The 20,380-nt window shown below is 45.8% G+C and overlaps 1 protein-coding gene across 2 annotated transcripts; it reads left to right on the top strand.

Moving 5' to 3' along the window:
* Positions 1-576: 576 nt before the first annotated feature.
* GEM (GTP binding protein overexpressed in skeletal muscle) lies at positions 577-13,020 on the top strand. Of its 2 annotated transcripts, none has more exons than XM_024765431.1 (5): positions 577-634; positions 2,036-2,375; positions 8,587-8,663; positions 9,447-9,651; positions 11,365-13,020. In XM_024765431.1, the coding sequence occupies exons 2-5, from the start codon at positions 2,045-2,047 to the stop codon at positions 11,640-11,642; spliced, it is 891 nt and encodes a 296-aa protein (XP_024621199.1). In that variant the 5' UTR covers positions 577-634; positions 2,036-2,044; the 3' UTR covers positions 11,643-13,020. The 2 variants fall into 2 exon arrangements, with proteins under 2 accessions (XP_024621199.1, XP_024621198.1); XM_024765430.1 differs by having other exon boundaries at positions 2,036-2,438; positions 11,365-12,675.
* The last annotated feature ends 7,360 nt before the right edge of the window (positions 13,021-20,380 follow it).

Genomic DNA, 20,380 nt, shown 5'->3' with positions numbered 1-20,380 from the left:
TGTCCCCTTTCCTCAACTTCCTCTGGCCCCTTCTCTCTGGGTCCCTGTCAGAGAAGGGAAACAGAGCAGTGTGGGGCTGCCCTCCATCCCTCTTCCAGGGAGAAAGGAAAAGGAGCAGGAGATGCGGCTAACACAAGCCGTGACCGCTGAAGGCGGCTGCGCCCCAAAACACGCGCGCCCGGCGGATCCCTGTTTTGTTTTCTGGCGAAACCGGGTTTCCAATTCAAACCTGCCTCTTCCTCCATCCTTTATCCGGACAGCTCGCAAGTGTTTTCCTGGGAAGCGCGATTATGTGGCACTTAGTGTATTTTCTCACCTTCCTGTGTCCACCTGGTAAAAATAAAATAAAACAAAACAAAACAAAATAAAGGAGCCCGGGACTGAACTGTCGTTATTTTTTGAAAGGGGAGAGTGGGGTCACATGATGGCGAGTAACTGATTCAGTGAAGTGGTCTCAAGTCCGGGTTTGCTGCACAGCCGGCCCCTCCCGGCGGGGGCGCTGACGTCACGGAAAAGCCCCGGCGCGGGTCGGCGGGGCCGGTATAAACCGCGGGGCCGCGGCGGCTGCGGGCGTGAGGACCCTTGCGCTCGGCGGCCCCAGCATCACAGCGCCCACCGACCCTCGGACGCCCAAGTAAGCCAGGCGGCTCGCGGGGGCCCTCCCGACTCTGGAGAGGGGTGGGGGGCTGGTTGGGGAAGGGATGGGCGTTCCCAGCCCGCAGAACTTTCTAAGTTGAGAAAAGAGCCTTCGGAACGTGCTGTCCGCACTGTGGTTTTCCAGGTCGGGGGCAAAGTTTAAGGTGCAAAGGATGCCATCTGTCATCAGTAGGTTCCTTGCTTCAGTTCAGGAAGAGGGCCACCTCCTCCTACAGGCTGTGGTCAGAGGGCAGCCGTCAGGCTCTGGTTGTTTCAATTCAAGTCGGCCAACGGGGGCGCTGCACGTGAGATTAAAAAACCCGGCTGATCATCGCGGTCAGGGTCGTGCTTAGGGTCATCGACGGGTTGGGGTGTGGAGGGTGGCGGTGAGCGTGGGAAGGGGAGTGTCTGCGCATTTCTCTCTCTCCCGAGTGGATCTTGCTGATTCAAATAAGAATGCTTCTACTTTATCTCAAGGAGCCTGGGAGTACAGACCTCCGTGCAAGGGGGACCTCCGTGCAGCTTTCCCTTGGGAAAGGGAAAGTTGTAGCGAAGTTGTTGAATGTCTTTGGGGAGAGTCTTTGACCTGATTTGCTTCAGAAAGGTGGAAATCTGAGTTGAATTAAAGAACTCTTGAAGCGGACATGGTTTAATAAGAGTGAAGCATTTTCTCTGCGAATTTGACAGGTCTGAACCTGAGCGGGTCGTTTCCCTGCCAGAAAGACAAGGCATGGGGCTGGGATGTTTTAAATGTGATATCCGTGGACAGGAGGGCAGAGCTGAGGCATAAACCTCAAACAAATTCTTTCCCCCCCCCGCCCCCCCAAATAATAGCTAATTCAGGCAGCTGGGGAGCATCCGGGCAACTTTACTAAACATGGAAGTTCCAATAATCGCTTGTCCAGTCCAGCCAGGGGGAGTGATGTCATTGTCACGTGTTTCCCACTGAGGCCCGCTGGATGCTGGTGCAATTAAGAGCCATGTTTAGACAAGAGCAGCTAATCTGGCCAGCTGGTCCCCAGCTGCATTAACTTGTTGCTTTTCAAGCCATCTCTGGAGGCTGTTGGTTCCTTCTGGCTGCCTCTGTGCCAGCTCTGAGTGGGGAATCCCCAGGCTTTCTTGAAGATGGAGGAAGCCCCAGGGCAGTGGGGGATGTTAATGGCATTTTTTCCTCTTTGCAAGTGACAATCTGCCTGAGGAGCTGGCAACAGAGTGTGTGTGTGTGTGTGTGTGTGTGTGTTCGGTTGAAAGCCTGTTGACGGCTTCATTGGTGTTCCTTGTGTTAGGGTTACTTGGGTCTCACCTCATTTAATAAAACATCACTGATGACTGTGTTTAAGCCCCCTGAGCTCTCACTCACGCTTCCTAATGCTAACATCTTGGCTGCTTTGCTCTCTAGGACCCAACGATGACTCTGAATAATGTCACCATGCGCCAGGGCACTGTGGGCATGCAGCCGCAGCAGCAGCGCTGGAGCATCCCAGCCGATGGCAGGCATCTGATGGTCCAGAAAGAGCCCCACCAGTACAGCCAGCGCAACCGTCACTCTGCTACCCCCGAGGACCACTGCCGCCGGAGCTGGTCCTCCGACTCCACGGACTCAGTCATCTCCTCCGAGTCGGGGAACACCTACTACCGGGTGGTTCTCATAGGGGAGCAGGGGGTGGGCAAGTCCACTCTGGCCAGCATCTTTGCAGGCGTGCATGACAGCATGGACAGTGACTGCGAAATGCTGGGAGGTAGGTGGACCAGCCCCAGCGGGCTTCTGTGGTCAGCAGTGGTCCAGGAGAAAGAGCGAGTAGGTGGGTCATTTATCTGCAGAGTTGGGAACTGCGATTATGCATTCTTGGCTTGGCTTCGGCTCAGGAGCTGAGTCCCCACAGAAGCACTGGCATAAGCCCCTGGGACAAAAAAATGAAAATGCTCGTAGATAGAACCTGGGCCAGAAAGGGAATTTCTTAGATTCCAGCTCTAAAGGGACTGGGGAGACAGATTATAGAGGGCAGAGCCAGAGGGTCAGGATCCCGACTCTGGCTTTTGCCATTTCTGACCTGGACCTTTCAAGAACTGAGTGTAGACACAGCCTTTTTCCATGGTGACACCTAAAACCAAACCGATTTGAAAAACTGTGAGGATGAATTCACTAGTTTATGTATTGCAATATTAGAGGCTTTTGAGGGTATAAAATCATTTAAAATCTGTATTTTAAATAGCACATTTAAAAAAAATAGTGAAATACAGCAATGATGATACATATATTTGTATAGAGTCTTACAGTTTTTCAAGACAGCTTTCCCTGTACAATCTCATTTAAAATATTTATTATTTAAGCCTTGATTTCCAAAACGAATTTGAGGTGACACAGTCTCAAAAATTCACATCTTCCTCAAATACGTGTAAAGCATAGCACTACATTCTGGGAAGTAAGATGAGGATCCCAATAGTCGATGGTTTTCATACAATGTCTTTCAGCCACGGCTCCCATCTTAGACAATGCCAGGGTCGCTGTGTGTCCCTGTTTGCAGCTGCAGAAATGAAGGAGAGCCTTCCAGTTCTTGTCCCAGTGGCATAGTCTGTCTCTACGCTCAGTTGCAACTCACAGCTGAATCACAGACTTCCGGAGTAGGAAGATGTCTTAGTGATGACTCGGTTCTGCCCTCTACTTCATGCATAGAAATCCTACTCCTTCCTCACTACTGTCAGCCCATTTCTACTAAACGTTTGTTCTTCCATTGTCCGGGAGTTCACTGCTTCATGAGGCAGGTCTGAACTGGCTTTAAATGATGACTCACTGATGGAACATTGATTTCTCTCCTCACTCCTGAAATCTCAGGGATGATAGCTAAACCGTATTTCAAGGGAGAAAGAGGGTCAGTATCTCTTTTGATGTAAAAGCCTGTGGGTAAGTGTCACTACAGGAGAAAAGGAGGAGGAACTACCATCTAGAATGCACATTTGCAGTGAGACATGCACTTTTTGGGGAGCCTTATATTTGCTACTGTTTATTTTGGTCCTGACATTATTCCTGTACTCATATGGGTAAACTGAGTCTTAGGGACTTTCCTAGAATCACCCACTGGGACAGCTGGAATTAGAACTCAGGATTGTATAATGTTAGTTTTGTGGTGTTCTCCTTCTGTTATTGATAGGGAACTTGCTATGTGCCAGGCACTGTGCTAAGTACTTCCCACAAGTATTTTGATAATACTTACGAAAATTGAACCAATTTGGTATTAATATCCCTATTTTACAGGTGAAGAAATGGAAGCTTATGAAGTCAAGTGACTTTCCCAGGTTGAAAAAGCTAGTCCATGGTCTGGACAGGATTCAAAACTAGTTGTGGTTGAACCTAAATCCTGTGTTCTTTCGCTGTACTCGGCAGCCCCTGGATTTAGCATCCAAATGTTGTTACATACTGTAGCACGTTGGGTTGGGTACCGACCACATGCCTGGCTCCACGCTAGGCTCTGGGGTACCCAGTGATGAACGAGGTGTACACCATACATACCCTCTTAGGAAGGAGCTGTCAGTGGCTATAATTCAGAGCGGGATAAAATTATATGAATACCTTAAGAAGTAACAATAAAGTGCTTTGTAGACTGATATAAAGGAGAGACCAACCAAGAGTTTTTGTTTGTTTCTTTAGGAGGGAGGAATTGAAACAGTTAGTGGATAACAGACTTTCAAAAATGTTTGTCTGTTAGAATGCTGTGGTGGTATCTATCCAGAGGGCGGTATCCCCATAGGCATAGAGTATTAAGAAGATTGACCCATCCCTGAAACTTGAGAAGGCAGGCTTCGGTATCTGGGAAGCTTCTTTGTTTAATAGGGAGAGGGGGCAGTTGGTAGAGAGAATCCTTTCCTTATCTCCTCAAAGAGGGAAACTTGGGCAACAAGAAGCTTCTCAGCTGACTCATCCTACCTAGTGTGTCCTATTTGAGTAACTAAATTTATACTGTCTAGGGTTACAGCCCTTACGTATAGGTGGCTATTGGAATCACTAGTTGGCTTTTATGTTTCCCAAGGAGAGGGTTTTCCACGGCATTTCACTGCATTGTTCTTTTTTCAGCATTAACCATAAGAAAAAAACTACACAATACTCTCATCACCATTTCTCCAAATAAAGATGGATGTTGTTAAGATTATATTGCAATAATCTTATGACTCTCTGTGCACGCTTAATGCCGTTCATTCATCCATCCATCCATCCATTCATCCCTCAACAGTTACTGAACCTATACCGTGGAGCTTGATGCAACACTCTGAGGACATACAAAGAGTCACGGGGCTTCTTCCTTAAAGATGCTTGCAGTATATTCAGTAGAGATCAGCTATAAATCGATAGGATGTGATAAGTGTCTTCAAAGAGGCACAAGCGCAGTGCTGTGGGAATTCAGAGGAGAAAATAAATATTACTTCTGGCTGTGAAAATCAGAAAAGGGTTCATGGAAGTGGTGGTCTCTGAGCTGGACCCTAAGGACCACTAGGTTTTGGAAGCCCTGAGGTAGGTGGAAGGCATTGCACGTGTGCACAGGGAGTACAGGAGAGAGCACCGGACTCGCAGCCAGTTTCGACACTGACTTAGCTAGGTGCCCTGGAGACAAGAAACTTACCCTCATTAAGCTTCCTTATTAGTAAAATAGAGACGATAACTACTTAAATTGTATTAAGAGGATAACAGGTGCCTGGCACATAGTAAGTACCGAGTGAACGAACATTAGAGCTGATTCTGAATCTGTTGTTTCCTTTCCTTGGGCTTATCTTCCACAACTGGACCTTTCATTGCTTGAAGTCCTCATCCACTTTGGTCCCCCTTGGCTGGGGCCCCGTGATGTGTGCAGAGGAGACATGAGCCACTAGAGGATAGGCCAGTATTCCTAAGCAGGAGTTCCTTTAGGGTTCCTTGGGATCCTCTGTGCTCTGAAAGCTGAAAGCAGTTGAGAGTTTTGAGGGGAGAGGGGTGCTGGAGCCTCAGAACTTTCGAGGGGCTGCCTCAGCCGGTTCCAGCGGGTAAGAGAACTCTTGGGCAGGTTCACACACAGCGCTTGAGCCGGTCTCGAGCGGGATGGTCCTCCAAGCACAGTGGGGGTCAGATGCAGACAGATGAATCGAGGTGTGCTAGTCCGGGGAAGATGGCTGCAGACAACAAACTCCATCCCACACCGCAGGATGGTCTCTCTTGCTACGCAGGGTGTGAGTACCACCCCTGTCTTTCGTGGAGAGGACCGGAAAAATGAGGACTCCCCAGACTAGGTTACTGAAAAGCCTTATAAGCCAATAGGCCTTAACCCTGTCTCCATACACCTTAACCCAGAGCAAGTTTCAAAGGACTCTTCCAGAATTTTATATTCTTTTATTTCCCCTCTTCTCACCCAGTTAACCCTTGAAAAGGCTGAAAGGTGGGGACTAAGAGAGGAAGAGAAAATAGAGCTTTGGTTGCAAGCAGGTCCTCTCCTGGTCGCAGAAGGCTCTCAAGCAGGATGCTTTGAGTGAGAAATCCTTGGGGCATGTGGCCAGAGGTGATACATAAGCCCAGGTGCAGGGCATATGCACAAAGCAGGGCGGGGGTGTATTGCTTTAGGCTTTTGGGTTTCCGGCACAATGACTTTCAGGCAGAGGTAAGTCCAGTCAGAATGATCCTATCAGGAACTTTCCAGAACAGAAAAGCAGTTTGGCCTTATTTTTGCAGCTGGAATCTTTAGTCCACTTTTCCTCTAGACTTCTTCTGGTACCTCGTAAGCCAAGAGAAAGTTTGAGTTTGCTTTTCCCCTTAGCTATTGGAACACAGTATGTTTCTGTCTGAACTACTAAGGATTGAAGTGAATCTCTTGTGCCTACTGTTGCGCGGTGAGCAACGAGCTGAGGGCAGAGAAAGTGCTTTTTTGAGTTTTCCGAGTGCAGGGAGGTCTTTCAGAGAAAAGAGAAAAACTCTGAGGTGGTAAGGGGCAGTCAGCTCCCCCGCCCCCTACCCCCATCTGTGCTGCTCAAACTTTGATGATTTGCACTTGGTTGTATAAAGTTGCCTGTTGAGGTCATGAAGCCCTACTCTCCAGCAAGCCAAATTAGGCATTCCACTGCGATCCCATTCATGATACATATTGTGGATGGCAGACATGATGGGAATAATAGATTTAAAATCCCCCAGTGGGAAACTGTTAACATCATTTAGAAGAATGACACCTAAAGAGATGGGAAAACTGACAGAAAGAGCCATTCCTGGCTAATTTTATTCTCATTTGTCCATATTTTCTTTTCTTTCCCTCTCCTGATTCTGATTCTTAGAGGAAGAAACATTGAACCAGGAGCATTGCTTTTTATAAACTCCTCACTATTATGAAACAGGAATTGCCCTGGTTCCTACAATGCAGGGCTCTTAAGCTAGGATTTACCTATAGTAGGGAATGGCAAGTATGGCAGGAGCCAACTTCCTCCATCTGAAGAAGTGATGATAACAGCTAACACTTACTGCATTCCTACTTTGTGCCCAGGCTTAATATATGTAACTGTCACAGCCCTGAGGTGTGGATACTGTTATCAATCCCATTTCACATATGAAGAAACTGAGGCTCAGAGAACTTAAGTAAGAAGTCCTGAGCCAAACCATTCATAAGAGATGGCACCCAGATTTGAATTCAGGTTCGCTTGTGCTCACAAGCCACAATGCTATCTTTATCATTTATTCATTCATTTGATAAGTATTTACTGAGCACCTACAATCTACCAGGCGCTGTCCTGGGTGCTGGGGGAAATAGCAGTAAGCAGCATAGATGCAAGTCTCTGCCTTAACATTCTGGAAGGCAAGAGGGACAGAAAATAATAAGTAAGTTAAATGGATTCATGTTAGATGGCAGTCAGCACAGTGAAGAAAAATGAAACAAGGAAGGGAGTAAGGATTATTGGTAGCAGAGAGGCGATGGAATTCTAAATAGATGGTCAGGGAACACATCCCTCAGAAAGAGATAAGGGAACAAGCCTTTCGATATTGGAGAGAACAGATTCCAGGCAAAAGGAACAGCAAGAAAAATGGCAAAAAATCATTATGAAGATCATAATTCTCAAATGATACAATTCAAAACAGGAAACCTCATTGTGAAAATAGAGTGGGTATGGGTTCAATTGTGTGGGATTGATGGGAATCTCTCTTGCAAAAATCCCAGTTAACTCAGTTAATCCCCCCTCTCCCCACTCCCACTGATTTTTCTGGGATGGAGCTGCTCTGGCCCTTTGTACCACATTCACCCTTTGCTTGCGTTCCATCTGGGCTCAAGTGCAGGGGGAAGGTTTCCATTACTAAGTAGAGCTGGAGACTGCACTTTTGTTCTACTTAAGATGGAAAAACAAGGCTGTTTATTCCTAGGGAACTGTATTTTTTTTTAACGAAGAAAACTTCGCCAAAGCAGGGCTAGTTTCAAGATTTTTTTCTTGCACATCTCAAAAGAGGAGAAATGTCTCTGAGCTGAAAGCTCCTGAGATGGCCAGTGAGTGTTCAGTAATCACCCCACTGAAAGGTGCAGAGGGTTTCCATGGGAGGCTTATGAGCTGGGTTTACGGTTCTGCCGGGCAGTTAGTGTTTCTCACGGCACCGTCCATGGACTCTGAGTCAAAAGCAGTAAAGTGAGTTTATTCTCCTGAATGGTTTTACTACATAAAAGGTATAGAAATGATGAAAACAAATGCCTTTCATTTCAAGCATTTGGGGATACACGTTCAGAAGATGTAGGTGTTCTCCTTATTGCTAAGCAGAATACTGGAGGAATATACGTAGAATGTTGTTGAAGGTGATTAAAAAAATAATTTGCCTGTGTGAATATTTACACAGTTTACTCTGTATATTTACATAATTAATTGCATATTTAGTACGTTTATTTTCGGGCATAATTTTCTACACCCTTTTACAGAAAAGTGTTGCCTATTTGCCTGCCTCCAGGATCACTGTTCTTTCTTTTCCAGAAGATACATATGAGCGAACACTGATTGTTGATGGGGAAAGTGCAACCATTATACTCCTGGACATGTGGGAAAATAAGGTATGCAGAGCCTGTAGCTCTCTGTAAATTCCTTTCAGGGCCTGCCTTCCAACAGGCTGTTTGGGGCAAGGGTGACATTGCCCTTTTTGATGTTGCAGATGAGGTGGACTCATTTTCTTGATTAAAAGCATTTACTTCTGAAGAATGAAACTGTTCTAAGGAACAAGTCGTTCATAAATGAGCTCTGAATAACAAGCAAGTTGCAGTGATTTGCCTTTAGTTCTATTCAAGAATACAAAAAAGTGTATTTGTTTTAGGGAAAGTGCCAGTAAGTATGGATGATAATTTTAAACTACATAAAAACATATTATATGAAGCTGACACTCTCACTACTAGTTTTCAACATTTGTTTTTTAAAGGTTTGGGGTTTCTGAGCCCATTTGCTAGACCTTCTGTTTATTAAGGACCCTTCTATGCTAACAAAAGGATTCTTAATTTTGTCACTTAGGGGCAAAAGAGTTTTATGGAAGCCAGGAAAGACTCGTTTTTGGTAGTTTAAATAAAATTTGAAATATTGTTTGGCAGACTCTTTGTATAATTTATCAACTCAAGCTGTAGGAGGAATCATAAAACTTTTTGGCATCAGTGCTGTCTGAGCTAGGAGTCTTTACAGCCACAGACATCTTGTAGGCATGGAAGACTGATGCCTTTTGGAGAGTTGGAATAAGTTTTCTTCCTTTCTCATATCAGCAAGGGTACTTTAGGATAAACACATTGTCTCTTTCAAACTAACACCTCATTTACCAGGCAAGTCTGAGCTCATGGGAGATCTCATTTTATCAGGGGGAGAATGAGTGGCTCCAAGACCACTGCATGCAAGTCGGGGATGCCTACCTGATTGTCTACTCCATCACGGACCGAGCCAGCTTTGAGAAGGCATCTGAGCTTCGAATCCAGCTCCGCAGGGCCCGGCAGACAGAGGACATTCCTATAATTCTGGTTGGCAATAAAAGTGACCTGGTGCGCTGCCGGGAAGTGTCCGTATCAGGTGAGAGGAGTGGTGCCAATACCATAGAAACTGTCTCTGGGTCACCTGCATTTTCCTTCCAACAGTTGTTCCTTCCTTCCTCTTTCATGAAGCTGGAACCAGAGACTTATTAAAATGCCACATGGAGTTTTATGTATACTCTCTAAGGTGTCCCTGTTCCCAGCAGATCATGTGTTCTACCAGTAGGATTCCAATCTCCCTATCCCCAAGGCTTTCCCTGGAATTCCTTTAGGGAAGAGGTCATGCTCAGGGGTTTACTGGCAGTCCCCAGCCTTTGCTCCTTGTCCTTTCTATTCTCCAGGGAGATCTCAAGAGTCCTGGGAAGTGAAAGTAGCATCTTCAAGCAAGAAGGACGGGAACTTTGATTTAGGGGCACTGTGAGAGTCTCACTGAGATTAAGAATTCCACTCTGGTTGCCTCTGGTTCCTGTAGACCCGAGAAACACCCTCCCAGCCCTTACCCTTTGCTTCCTAAGTTTCAGTTAAGGCATCAGTCTGATGGTGTCATGTATCCTTTGTCGTACTTGGTTCAGGGATAATTCCTGTTTGTTGAGTTGGCACCCAAGTGCCTTTGGGGGCCCTTAAAATTGTATTGGCCTAATACAGATTTGGTACGATGGTAAAAAAAATAAAATACTGCATTGCCAGGCTCCACCCAGGAGAAAAGAACCCTGTTGAATACTTAATAGACCCAACCAGCTTGGGAATGTCTTACTCTTAGGAAATGACCGTCTACAGTAGTCATTTTTTTCCAAACCAAAACTTGGACACCTGGTCATTGAACACAATAGAACATTCGAAAATGGGACTTTCAGAAAAGCTTGTTTGGATAGATTGCCGTAATTGTATTGTACTGTGTGAAATTCTCCAATTTTTTTTCAAAATATCTCATCAAAGCTTAAAAAAATTTTTTTCAGAGAGGAAAGTCAAATAGTCAGATTCTTGTTTTCAATTCAGGAAACTGACTCAGGAGAAAGAGTAAAGAACATGAACTTGAGAGTGAAGCAGGCCTGGATTCACACCTGTCACTTACAGGCTATGTGAACTGCCTCAAGTTTTTTATTTTATTTTATTTTTTTTGCGGTACGCGGGCCTCTCACTGTTGTGGCCTCTCCTGTTGCGGAGCACAGGCTCCGGACGCGCAGGCTCAGCGGCCATGGCCCACGGGCCCAGCCGCTCCGCGGCATGTGGGATCTTCCCGGACCGGGGCACGAACCCGCGTCCCCTGCATTGGCAGGCGGACTCTCAACCACTGCGCCACCAGGGAAGCCCTGCCTCAAGTTTTTAAAGGACCACCTTTCTCCCCTCCAGTCTCATCACCTATCTGAAAGGGATAATGTATTCTTAAAGATTGTTGTAAACATTAAAAAAATGTTTATAAAATATTCAACCCAGTTCCTTATGGGAATAAATTTAGGCTATGGCTTTGACTAATTAATATTCTGATATTTGATGAAATTGGAGTTTCACACAGTGAATTTGGTGGGCCAGATCTAAAGCTCATCTCTCCTGTTTCCAGGAACCTTCGTGTCCTTCTATTTAAGCCCTGAGAGGACATGTGTCCCAGTGGCCTCTTGTATCCATCGCATATATGACTGACTTAGAGTTCCCCAGAGGACCATTTAAAATTAGGACTCATCCAGCTTGGCTTTCTGGGTGTAGGGTCATATTTTGCAGCCCCCCTGACTTTCTTCTTCCCTCGTTTCCCCACCAGAAGGGAGAGCGTGTGCCGTGGTGTTCGACTGCAAGTTCATCGAGACCTCTGCAGCTGTCCAGCATAACGTCAAGGAGCTGTTTGAAGGCATTGTGAGGCAGGTCCGCCTCCGGCGGGACAGCAAGGAGAAAAATGAGCGGCGGCTGGCCTACCAGAAGAGGAGGGAGAGCATCCCCAGGAAAGCCAGGCGCTTCTGGGGCAAGATCGTGGCCAAAAACAACAAGAACATGGCCTTCAAGCTCAAGTCCAAATCCTGCCATGACCTCTCTGTGCTCTAGGCATCCGGAGTCATCCAATGTCCCCCAGTGGACATCACTGAAGGCCATTGAGACCCATAATCTATATTAGATTGGATTCTTAAGTATTGTTAGATGTGGCTTGCCCCGTTGTTAGCTGGGAACTAACGTGCTAGGCGGATGGGCAGCAAAATGCATGAGAAATGAAAGAGCTTTGTGAAGACTCAGTATTTATTTACAGGAAAAGCCTGACCTTTGCTGCTTGAACACCCAAGACTCATTAGGGGACATGGTTGGTGTTCACATGTGTTTCCTCTCTCCTTTGGCTAGTAGAGAATTGAAGCCGACAAAATAATGCCTAGACAAGAATTTTTCATTATTAAAATTTTGCCTGGTGTTCTGTTATGTGAATTTGAGGCCGATCAGTGGGTCATAAACAAATACAGGAAAGCCATCAAAGGAATTTTTCAAAGGAGGGAGAACTTCTTTCTCTGTACCTTATATTTGTGGAGCTAAGACTGCAGAACTGGGTTCATCACGGTCATCACTGTTATTGCTCCATGAAGCTGTGAAAAGAAACGATGGACTTGCTGGAAACTAAAGCTTAGTGAACAATTTTTGTTCAGTGCCCACAGTCAGGGGTCCAGAAGTGTATAGAATTGGGAACTGCTACATGTACCGCTAATGGGTTCAAAAATTATATCTTTACTACTGTTGTCTTATAATTTTTTATTTAAAGGAAAATTATTTTAATCAAATTCTATTTAGTCAAACCACATTTTATGTTGCATTATTTTTTAAATCATAGGGCCATCATAAAAAGATATTTTTAAAATCTAAATTATTGAGAACCTGGAGTGCAAAATACCAAATTTTTAAATATAATCGAAGGTCTGAAGTTTTATAAAACACAAAACATAAATACTTCCAGCATTTTGGGTTGACCCTTTTATGCCACAGCTCTGCTCTATTTATTATTATTTTGCAAAATAACAACCATTTTAACATTTGATAAAGCATATTTATGAACATGTTTCTTAATAAGAAAAATGCCCATTTTTATTACCATTTTCTATCTTTTTCAGAATATTCAAGTTTTTACCTATATGTCTTATAATAAAATAAATAAAATCTTTGAAAAAAAAGGCATTCCGAAATGTTTTTCCTCCCGACTCAAGATGATTATGATCATTTTGATGTAGCTTCTAGAGCAAGCACATTATAAAGAAACATACCTATTATTTTATTTCTTCTCTTCATTGGCAAGAGCCCAGTCATCATCTGTTTTAAAGAGTATCCCTGACATCTCTCCTTTGACATGTGATTCACAATAATGCAAAGTGATTTTTGGCTGATACAGTTAGCAAGTATTTGAGGTCATGTAAATGCCAAGTTATAGGAAAAGCAAGATTGACCTTTACTTTGGTCTGGCAAAATTCCTGACCCAACAGATGGGCTTTGCTTTGCTCCCTGAAGGCTCATGGTCCTAAGCTTGAGTAAAGCATTAGAGGAAATTATAAAGGATTAGGGGGGAGAAAAAGGAAACGTGATTTTCAGCCTGCAAGGCTTTTAACCAAGGTCTCCTCCCTGACATTTTTACAGCTGGACATTAACACGTGGCTGCTTTCCAGTGGTGCTGTGTAGCCCTTCTGCTTCAAGGGTGGGACTTCCTGCTGTTCCCCATTCACACCTCTGGCACCCCCAGCACGCTCTTGCTCTCTCAACTCCCTATCCTTCTGAGTTTGTAATCAGACATACACTAGTAGTGACAATCAAGGGATCTTGCATATTGCCCAAAGCGGCACAGTTTTATAAGGTGTCTCTCTCTATTTTGTTGGCCCTTTCTCCTCCTTTTTCCAAGTTGGGAGCAAAGGTTCCCATCTCCGCACTTTGCATCTTTGAATTGGTCGAGGAAACAGTACAGAGGGAGGTGATAAGAGTAAAGATGCAGGTTTTACGGGCCTGGGATGAATCCTGGCTGTGCCATTTAACATGTGTGTCTTTGGAGTAGTTAAAGTTTGAAGCTTCTTGACTATTAGTTTCTCATCTGCAAATGGGGTTGCTAATAATACCTACCTTGGAAGGTTGTGAGATGGATGTCTTTCAGTCTGCCGTACCGTAAAGAGCTCGAGAGACGGCAGTTTTCATTGTCACACATCTTCCATTCTGCATCAGTTAGTTAGTTTTATATGTCTGGAAACTCAAAATCAGGGGCCACTATGTCTTTTCCTTTTCATTTCTTTACTCTCTGCAATACACTGCTTTGTGTATATTGAAGCTTCTTATAGCGTTTCTTCTTGCACGGTTCCTCTCAGTGGCTCCACGAGGTTGACAGGACATTTTATAGCAAACAAGTCCAGGGGGATATTAGTTCAGATGTGAAATGTCTGGGCTAGGACTGGGTTCCAGATGGAACTCGTTTGCATCTTCTAGTATCCAAAACCATTTCCTATACACACAGCTCTTTTCGTCCTCATGGACCATCCCCACACACACCACACACACACCACACACACACAACCCTCTACACAGCACACCCATATAGCATACACATACGGCAAACACAGTACACATATATCCCACAGCTTTTCAATCTGGTTTCATCACTGTGGATGTGTGACCAGGAGGAACTTGCTTGTCCTCTCAGCCTCAGTTTTCCCATCTGTGACGTGGGGATGACAATATCACCTACTTCACAGTGTCGTGGTGAGAATAACGTGAGACCGACAAAAGTTCTCGCCCCAAGAGAAGTCCCACGACTTCTCCAACGCAGCATTCTCGCCTTCATTCGCTCACACCTCCTTTAGATTTTACTGGGCACCCAGGCACCATCAGGTACCGGGAATATAGTGATGACTAAAGACGTTGTCCTGGTCCTCAGAGTAAAGCTGACTGTCCCATAAAGCCAGAGAAGGTGGCATTAGAGATGGGAAGAAAATGAACTGTGGGAGGATTATACCTGGAAGGCACTAGATTTGCTGCCATTAGATAAAATTCAAATGAAAGAAAAATATTATTATTATTGTTGCTGTTGTTGTTGCGGTACGCAGGCCTCTCACTGCTGTGGCCTCTCCCGTTGCGGAGCACAGGCTCCGGACACGCAGGCTCAGCGGCCATGGCTCACAGGCCCAGCCGCTCCGCGGCATGTGGGATCTTCCCGGATCGGGGCACGAACCCACGTCCCCTGCATCGGCAGGCAGACTCTCAACCACTGTGCCACCAGGGAAGCCCAAATTGGGCTATTTTTAAAAATTCCATTTTGGGGAATTAGGAGCACTGGAGAAAAGTTGGATTTTAAGCATCCTACATTTTCGCTCAGTACATGAACTACTCAATACAGGGAACAAGGCAAATAAAATCACTTGGCAAAATCCATGGAGTGCCTGCTTGTGCAAAGGTGCTGTGGAGAATACACGGCGGGAGAAGGCAGTCTCGCCCTTAAGAAGCTTATGATATAGTTATGACATATTGGTGGGAGGGGGACACGATGTGAATGAGGACAACTGCACAAATAACTAGAATATGACATAGAAGATAAGAAGGGGCCATGGAGGCATGTGAAGTAAGGTGGTTGGAGCTTAGACGGGAAAAAGAATTCCTTGCTTGGCTGGTGCAATCCTGGAATGCTTCTTGGAGGAAGTGGCATTGAGCTTCATCTTGAAGGCTACTCAAGATTTCCACAGGTAAGATTGGTTAAAAGAAAGAAAAATGGATAAGCTGGCCTATGTAAAGAAAATAACATAAGCAAGGGCAGAGAGGCAGGAAAGAGAAAAATCTGTTGAGAAAAATAAAAGAAGTCCAATTTGACCAGGAGCTTCCTGGAAGGTGGTTATGTAAATGGTTAAATATGTGAGGCTCGGAATCAGAAAAATGTAGTTTCACGTTCTTACTTGTTAGGCGTAGTGGGTTGAATTGTGCTCCCCCAAAATCCATGTCTACCTCAAAATGTGACCTTATTTGGAAATAGAGTCTTCGTAGAGGTGTACTTAGTTAAGGATCTTGAGACGAAATCATTCTGGATTTGTGGTGGGCCCTAAATCCAATCAGTGATGCCTTTATAAGAGAAAAGAGAGAGAGACAGATCTGGACACAGAAGAGACACGTAGGGATGAAGGCCACATGAAGATGAACGCAGGGATTGGAGTGAGGCAATTGCAAGCAAGCGACACCAAGGAATGTCTGGCACAACCAGAAGCTGCAGAGGGAAGGAAGGATTCTCCCCTAAAGCATTCTGAGGAATTATGGCTCTGCTGACATCGTGATTTTAGACTTTTAGCCTCCAGAACTGCAAGAGAATACATTTCTGTTGTTTTAAGCCGCCAAGTTTATGGTAACATCAGTAACCTTAGGAAATGAAATACGCTGGGTTATTTAGGGCAACTTAGCCTCTATAAGCCTCAATTTCTTCATCTGAAAAACGAGGATAATACCCATCTCAAAGGATTATCACGAGGATTAAATGTAAAGCCCGAGAGTGACTAACCAGGAAGATAAGAGGGGAGCAGTCATAGACTACGTCAATTGTTCAGGCTGAGAAGTTTGGACTTGGTTCAGAAGGCAATGCAGTTTTTGAATATTGCCGAATAGGGTGTGACAGATGAGTGGCGCCGCTTCAGTACGTGCCCCAGGAGAGCTGACCTGGCAGGAGCCGAGAGGCACAAGACCATCCCCTCCCCGCAAGGAGACCGTGAGGAAGCCTCAGGAACACCTGGCCTAGCGTACCGAGTACTGTGCCCTGGGCAGAGGGAAGGAAGCCGTCCAGCAGGAGAAGCATCGATGTGTCCCTTGGATTTATGAGTACACATATCTGGCAGGGTTCAAAGTTTTGTACAAGGAGTGCTCCCAACGCGGTCAGGCCTGATACCTAAATAGCCAGACAGCAATGCAAATGAGGGCGAGAGAAAGATAGCAGAACGGGGCGGGCACAGGTGTCAGCTGAGGCCCTGGGTTACAAGATTATACCGGAGTAAGGGGGAGGATTCCGACTTTGTGACTGCCTAGGAAAGAGCCACAGTACGAGAAACCCGAGACCATCAGTAATGGTCCAGTTTAACTCCTGAAGCTCTGAGGAAGTAAATGTTATACACCTGCTTGCCCTGTCATGTAACTAGGGAAAAGGATGGAAACCAAGGACTTGAGGAGTGCTGTTGCACACACACGTGACTCTGCATGAGTGTGCGTGTGTGTGCCTGTATGTGCGCCGGTGCGTAAGTGTATGTGTGTATGTGTGTGTGTTGAGGGGCAGAGGTGGAAAGGAGAGGGCTCACAGCTAAGGGAGTAGAGCACTGCAAGTAGAATAACTTCAAAAGTTAACTAGAGGGCTTCCCCGGTGGCGCAGTGATTAAGAGTCCGCCTGCCGATGCAGGGGACACGGGTTCGTGCCCTGGTCCGGGAAGATCCCACATGCCGCGGAGCGGCTGGGCCCGTGAGCCGTGGCCGCTGAGCCTGCGCGTCCAGAGCCTGTGCTCCGCAACGGGAGAGGCCACGACAGTGAGAGGCCCACGTACCGCAAAAAAAAAAAAAAAACAAGTCAACTAGACTCTCATCTTGCTCCACTTTCCAGTGTTTTCCCAAAATGCTGCTGCTGTCAGTGGTCTTACTTCAGCATCTATCAAGGAAACTGAGTATTTATGAGGTGTGTGCCCTTTCAGAAACTCAAGATGATTTGTAACTTGTTTGCTGAGGTCGTGGTCAAATAAGTGGAGACAAAAGTGAACCTGCATCTTTTGTGGTGCTGGTGTTTTTAACCACTTGCTCCGAAGTAGAGAAGCGACCTCTTCCTGTCAGGCTTTCGGAAACGTGGAAATTCAGGCGGCCTGAGATGTACTCGATCTAGCATCACCCAGAGGCCTCACGGTCGTTGTTTGACTTGCAGAAATCTGGCTGCCTTGTGGGTAATTTGAAACAGTCTTGAAGGGCACTTTCTTGGAGGGTATTTGTAATTTTAGCTACATACACATACACATACACATATACATACCTTCCTACCTATATATGCATGTATATGTACACACACACACACATTTACAGCAACCTCATTTGAAGAGAAACCATAATTGTAATACCGATGGCAGATGTTTTAAAATAAATATCTGATGAGGGAACTATAACCCTCACGTGAATATTGGCAAAAGGTACCTTATCAGGACTACCACAGACACAAAGGCACAAAGCATGTTGTGAATATCAGAGAATGGGCAAGGCAGAGCTGTGAGGCCTGCAATTCGATAGTCGGTTAGCTTTTATTTGATTAAAAAACACAGTCGGGGGCTTCCCTGGTGGCACAGTGGTTGAGAATCTGCCTGCCAATGCAGGGAACACGGGTTCGGGCCCCAGTCTGGGAGGATCCCACATGCCGTGGAGCAACTGGGCCCGTGAGCCACAACCACTGAGCCTGCGCGTCTGGAGCCTGTGGTCCGCCACGAGAGGCCCCGACAGTGAGAGGCCCGTGCGCGGCAATGAAGAGTGGCCCCCGTTTGCCACAACTAGAGAAAGCCCTCGCCCAGAAATGAAGACCCAACACAGCCAAAAATAAATAAATAATTAATTAAAAAACAAACAAAAACACAGTCAGATATACTTGAAAGCAGTACTTTCTTTTTTTTTGTAAGCATCAGGTTGGACAAGGCAATGAGGTAGAAGTGAAAATCCTATTAAAAAAAAATCCAAAGGAAATTGCCTGTCATTCATCTGTTTGATTGTAAGATGGAGCTGGTGGCTGGCCATAGTGTGTTACAATATTTGGAAACAGCACTGTGAGGAACTTGGATTATTTGGGGAATGATTGGGCAAAAGGAATTCTGAGCTGAGGTGAAAAAATAAGTGAAAACAGGACCTTCAGAGGTCTTTCAGACAAGACCTGCCACATTGTGAATGTACCACCTGGGGAAGCAGGCCGGCAGCTGGGTGGTCGTCCCACGTGCACCTTCACCCAGCATTGCAAGAGGGCACTTTTTAACTGTCCTGCATGCATTACCGGAGACATGGCCAAGAAGATGTCGTCCATAAGGATGTTGGTAGCTAACTGTTATGACTTTTCTGACTTAACATTTGTTAATGCAGTACACAGTGCTGGATGGTGAACCCCAGTCAACAACAGACCGCAAGACGAAGCGAAATAGAGAAGTTTATTACTCACAGGTCCTGGAGGAAGCACAGCGCGCCTTGAGGGGCCACACAGGGAGGTCCAGGCAGGGTGCAGACAGAGTGGCTGGACCTGCCTTTATTAAGATTCCCGGATGGAGGGCTCTGGGGTTCTTGGGGCAAGGCTGGATGGGTCAATTCAAACAAAAGAGCGGGAGTTTTGGTAAGCTCCAAGGCGGTCTTATCTAATGGGTGCAGGGAGACTGTGCTCACAGGGCTACTGGGAAAGCCACATCAGGGACTTACAGTTGCTTATGACTCTGTGGGCTATCTAGGGCATGCACTTGCATGAGGGGGGTCGTGCCAGTTTAAGGCCTCCCACAGGTCACTTGGCCAAATAAAATGGATGCAGAGGCAGCAATACCCCAGAGCAGAGTAGCTTAGCCAAACTCTGGACACGAGGCTCTCTTGGTCCCGCGGCAGTACACGCAGACATTTTGCCTCCAAAAGATGACTCCAGGTTAGAGGTTGAGATGGCCTAGGATGGCAGAGGGCCTCCTTTTGGCACAGAGAGAAAATGAGACCCCGATAAGTGCGATTTTCTCAGTGACCCAGTTGGGCCAGCACTCAGGGTTCCTGATCCCAGTTCAATGCTCTTTCCACAAGAGTAACTGCCCTGCCACCTTAGTTGAAAGACTTAGATACAGGTCTTGGCTTTGCTAAGTATTAGGGAGCCTCAAAATCCTCATATGTAAAATAAGAAAAATGATACCAACCTCAGTGTTTTTAAGATGACGGAATGAGATAAGTAAAAGCGCTTTGCAATCTCTAAAAGGTCTTAAAATCTCTACAACGTTATTAAAGTGCTTTGCACGTATGAGGTGGCCTTAGGGCTTGTTTGCCCATCAATGGCTTCAACAGTGTTTGAGGGAAAATCACTGGTGTCAGTCTGACTGGCACGTGGAGAAGATCTTCCAGAGTAGGTGGGTCTCTCGGTGCCCACCCACAGCGGATTGCCCACCCCCGGTGTAGACACTCACCTACTTTGCTGACATATTGGACTGGCCTTGATCACTGTCCCTTGGAATGTCTAAAGCCAGTTAAAAAACATTAGCAGTTGGGGAAATGCCAATGCTATCTCTTCTGGCAGCAAAAGGAGAGAACTTGTAATTTGATTTTCTTTATTGTGTCTTTGAGAGTCTCTGTACAGACTGGGAAATGAGAAATGCTATTTTAGGTGTGGAAGATGAGGACGATTGACTTGTAAAAACAATCAGATTGATAGTGACCTTGTCCATTTACCCGCTTTTAGGTGGAACAGTGTTCCACCCAACAGATAATTGAGACCCTAGGGTTTCATAGGTGCTTCGGGTTCTAACTGTGAGTATAGGAAAGAAGACAGAAGTGGACACATGGAATCCACCCCCTTTATGAGAAGGAAGATGCAGACTGTACAGCCGTGTGAGAGGGTGGCTGAAAAGATGAGATGAACTGAGAGGAAGCTGGGTTCTGAGTCCATCTGCCTTGGTTTGAATCCTGGCTCCACCTGTTCCCAGCTCGGTAACTTGGGCAAGTAACAATCTTTCTCAGGCTCAGTTTTGTCATCTGAAGGAAGAAATTGAGCAAATGAATTAAGATTATCTACTTCTCAGGTTTTTGCAGGGAATAGTGGGAAAGTGCATAAAAAGTGCAGCTCC

The sequence above is a fragment of the Neophocaena asiaeorientalis genome, unplaced genomic scaffold (genome assembly GCF_003031525.2).
Source record: "Neophocaena asiaeorientalis asiaeorientalis breed wild unplaced genomic scaffold, Neophocaena_asiaeorientalis_V1.1 scaffold353, whole genome shotgun sequence".
Taxonomy (NCBI): Eukaryota; Metazoa; Chordata; class Mammalia; order Artiodactyla; family Phocoenidae; genus Neophocaena; species Neophocaena asiaeorientalis.
This window is presented reverse-complemented; position numbering and strand designations above follow the sequence as displayed.

Excerpts from the sequence above, each read along its gene's own strand:
- GEM (XM_024765430.1), top strand. The coding sequence starts at position 2,045 with ATGACTCTGAATAATGTCACCATGCGCCAGGGCACTGTGGGCATGCAG. Across the intron at positions 2,439-8,586 it reads CCAGGAGAAAGAGCGAGTAG|AAGATACATATGAGCGAACA; the intron begins GTGGGTCATTTA and ends TTTCTTTTCCAG. Across the intron at positions 8,664-9,446 it reads TGGACATGTGGGAAAATAAG|GGGGAGAATGAGTGGCTCCA; the intron begins GTATGCAGAGCC and ends TCATTTTATCAG.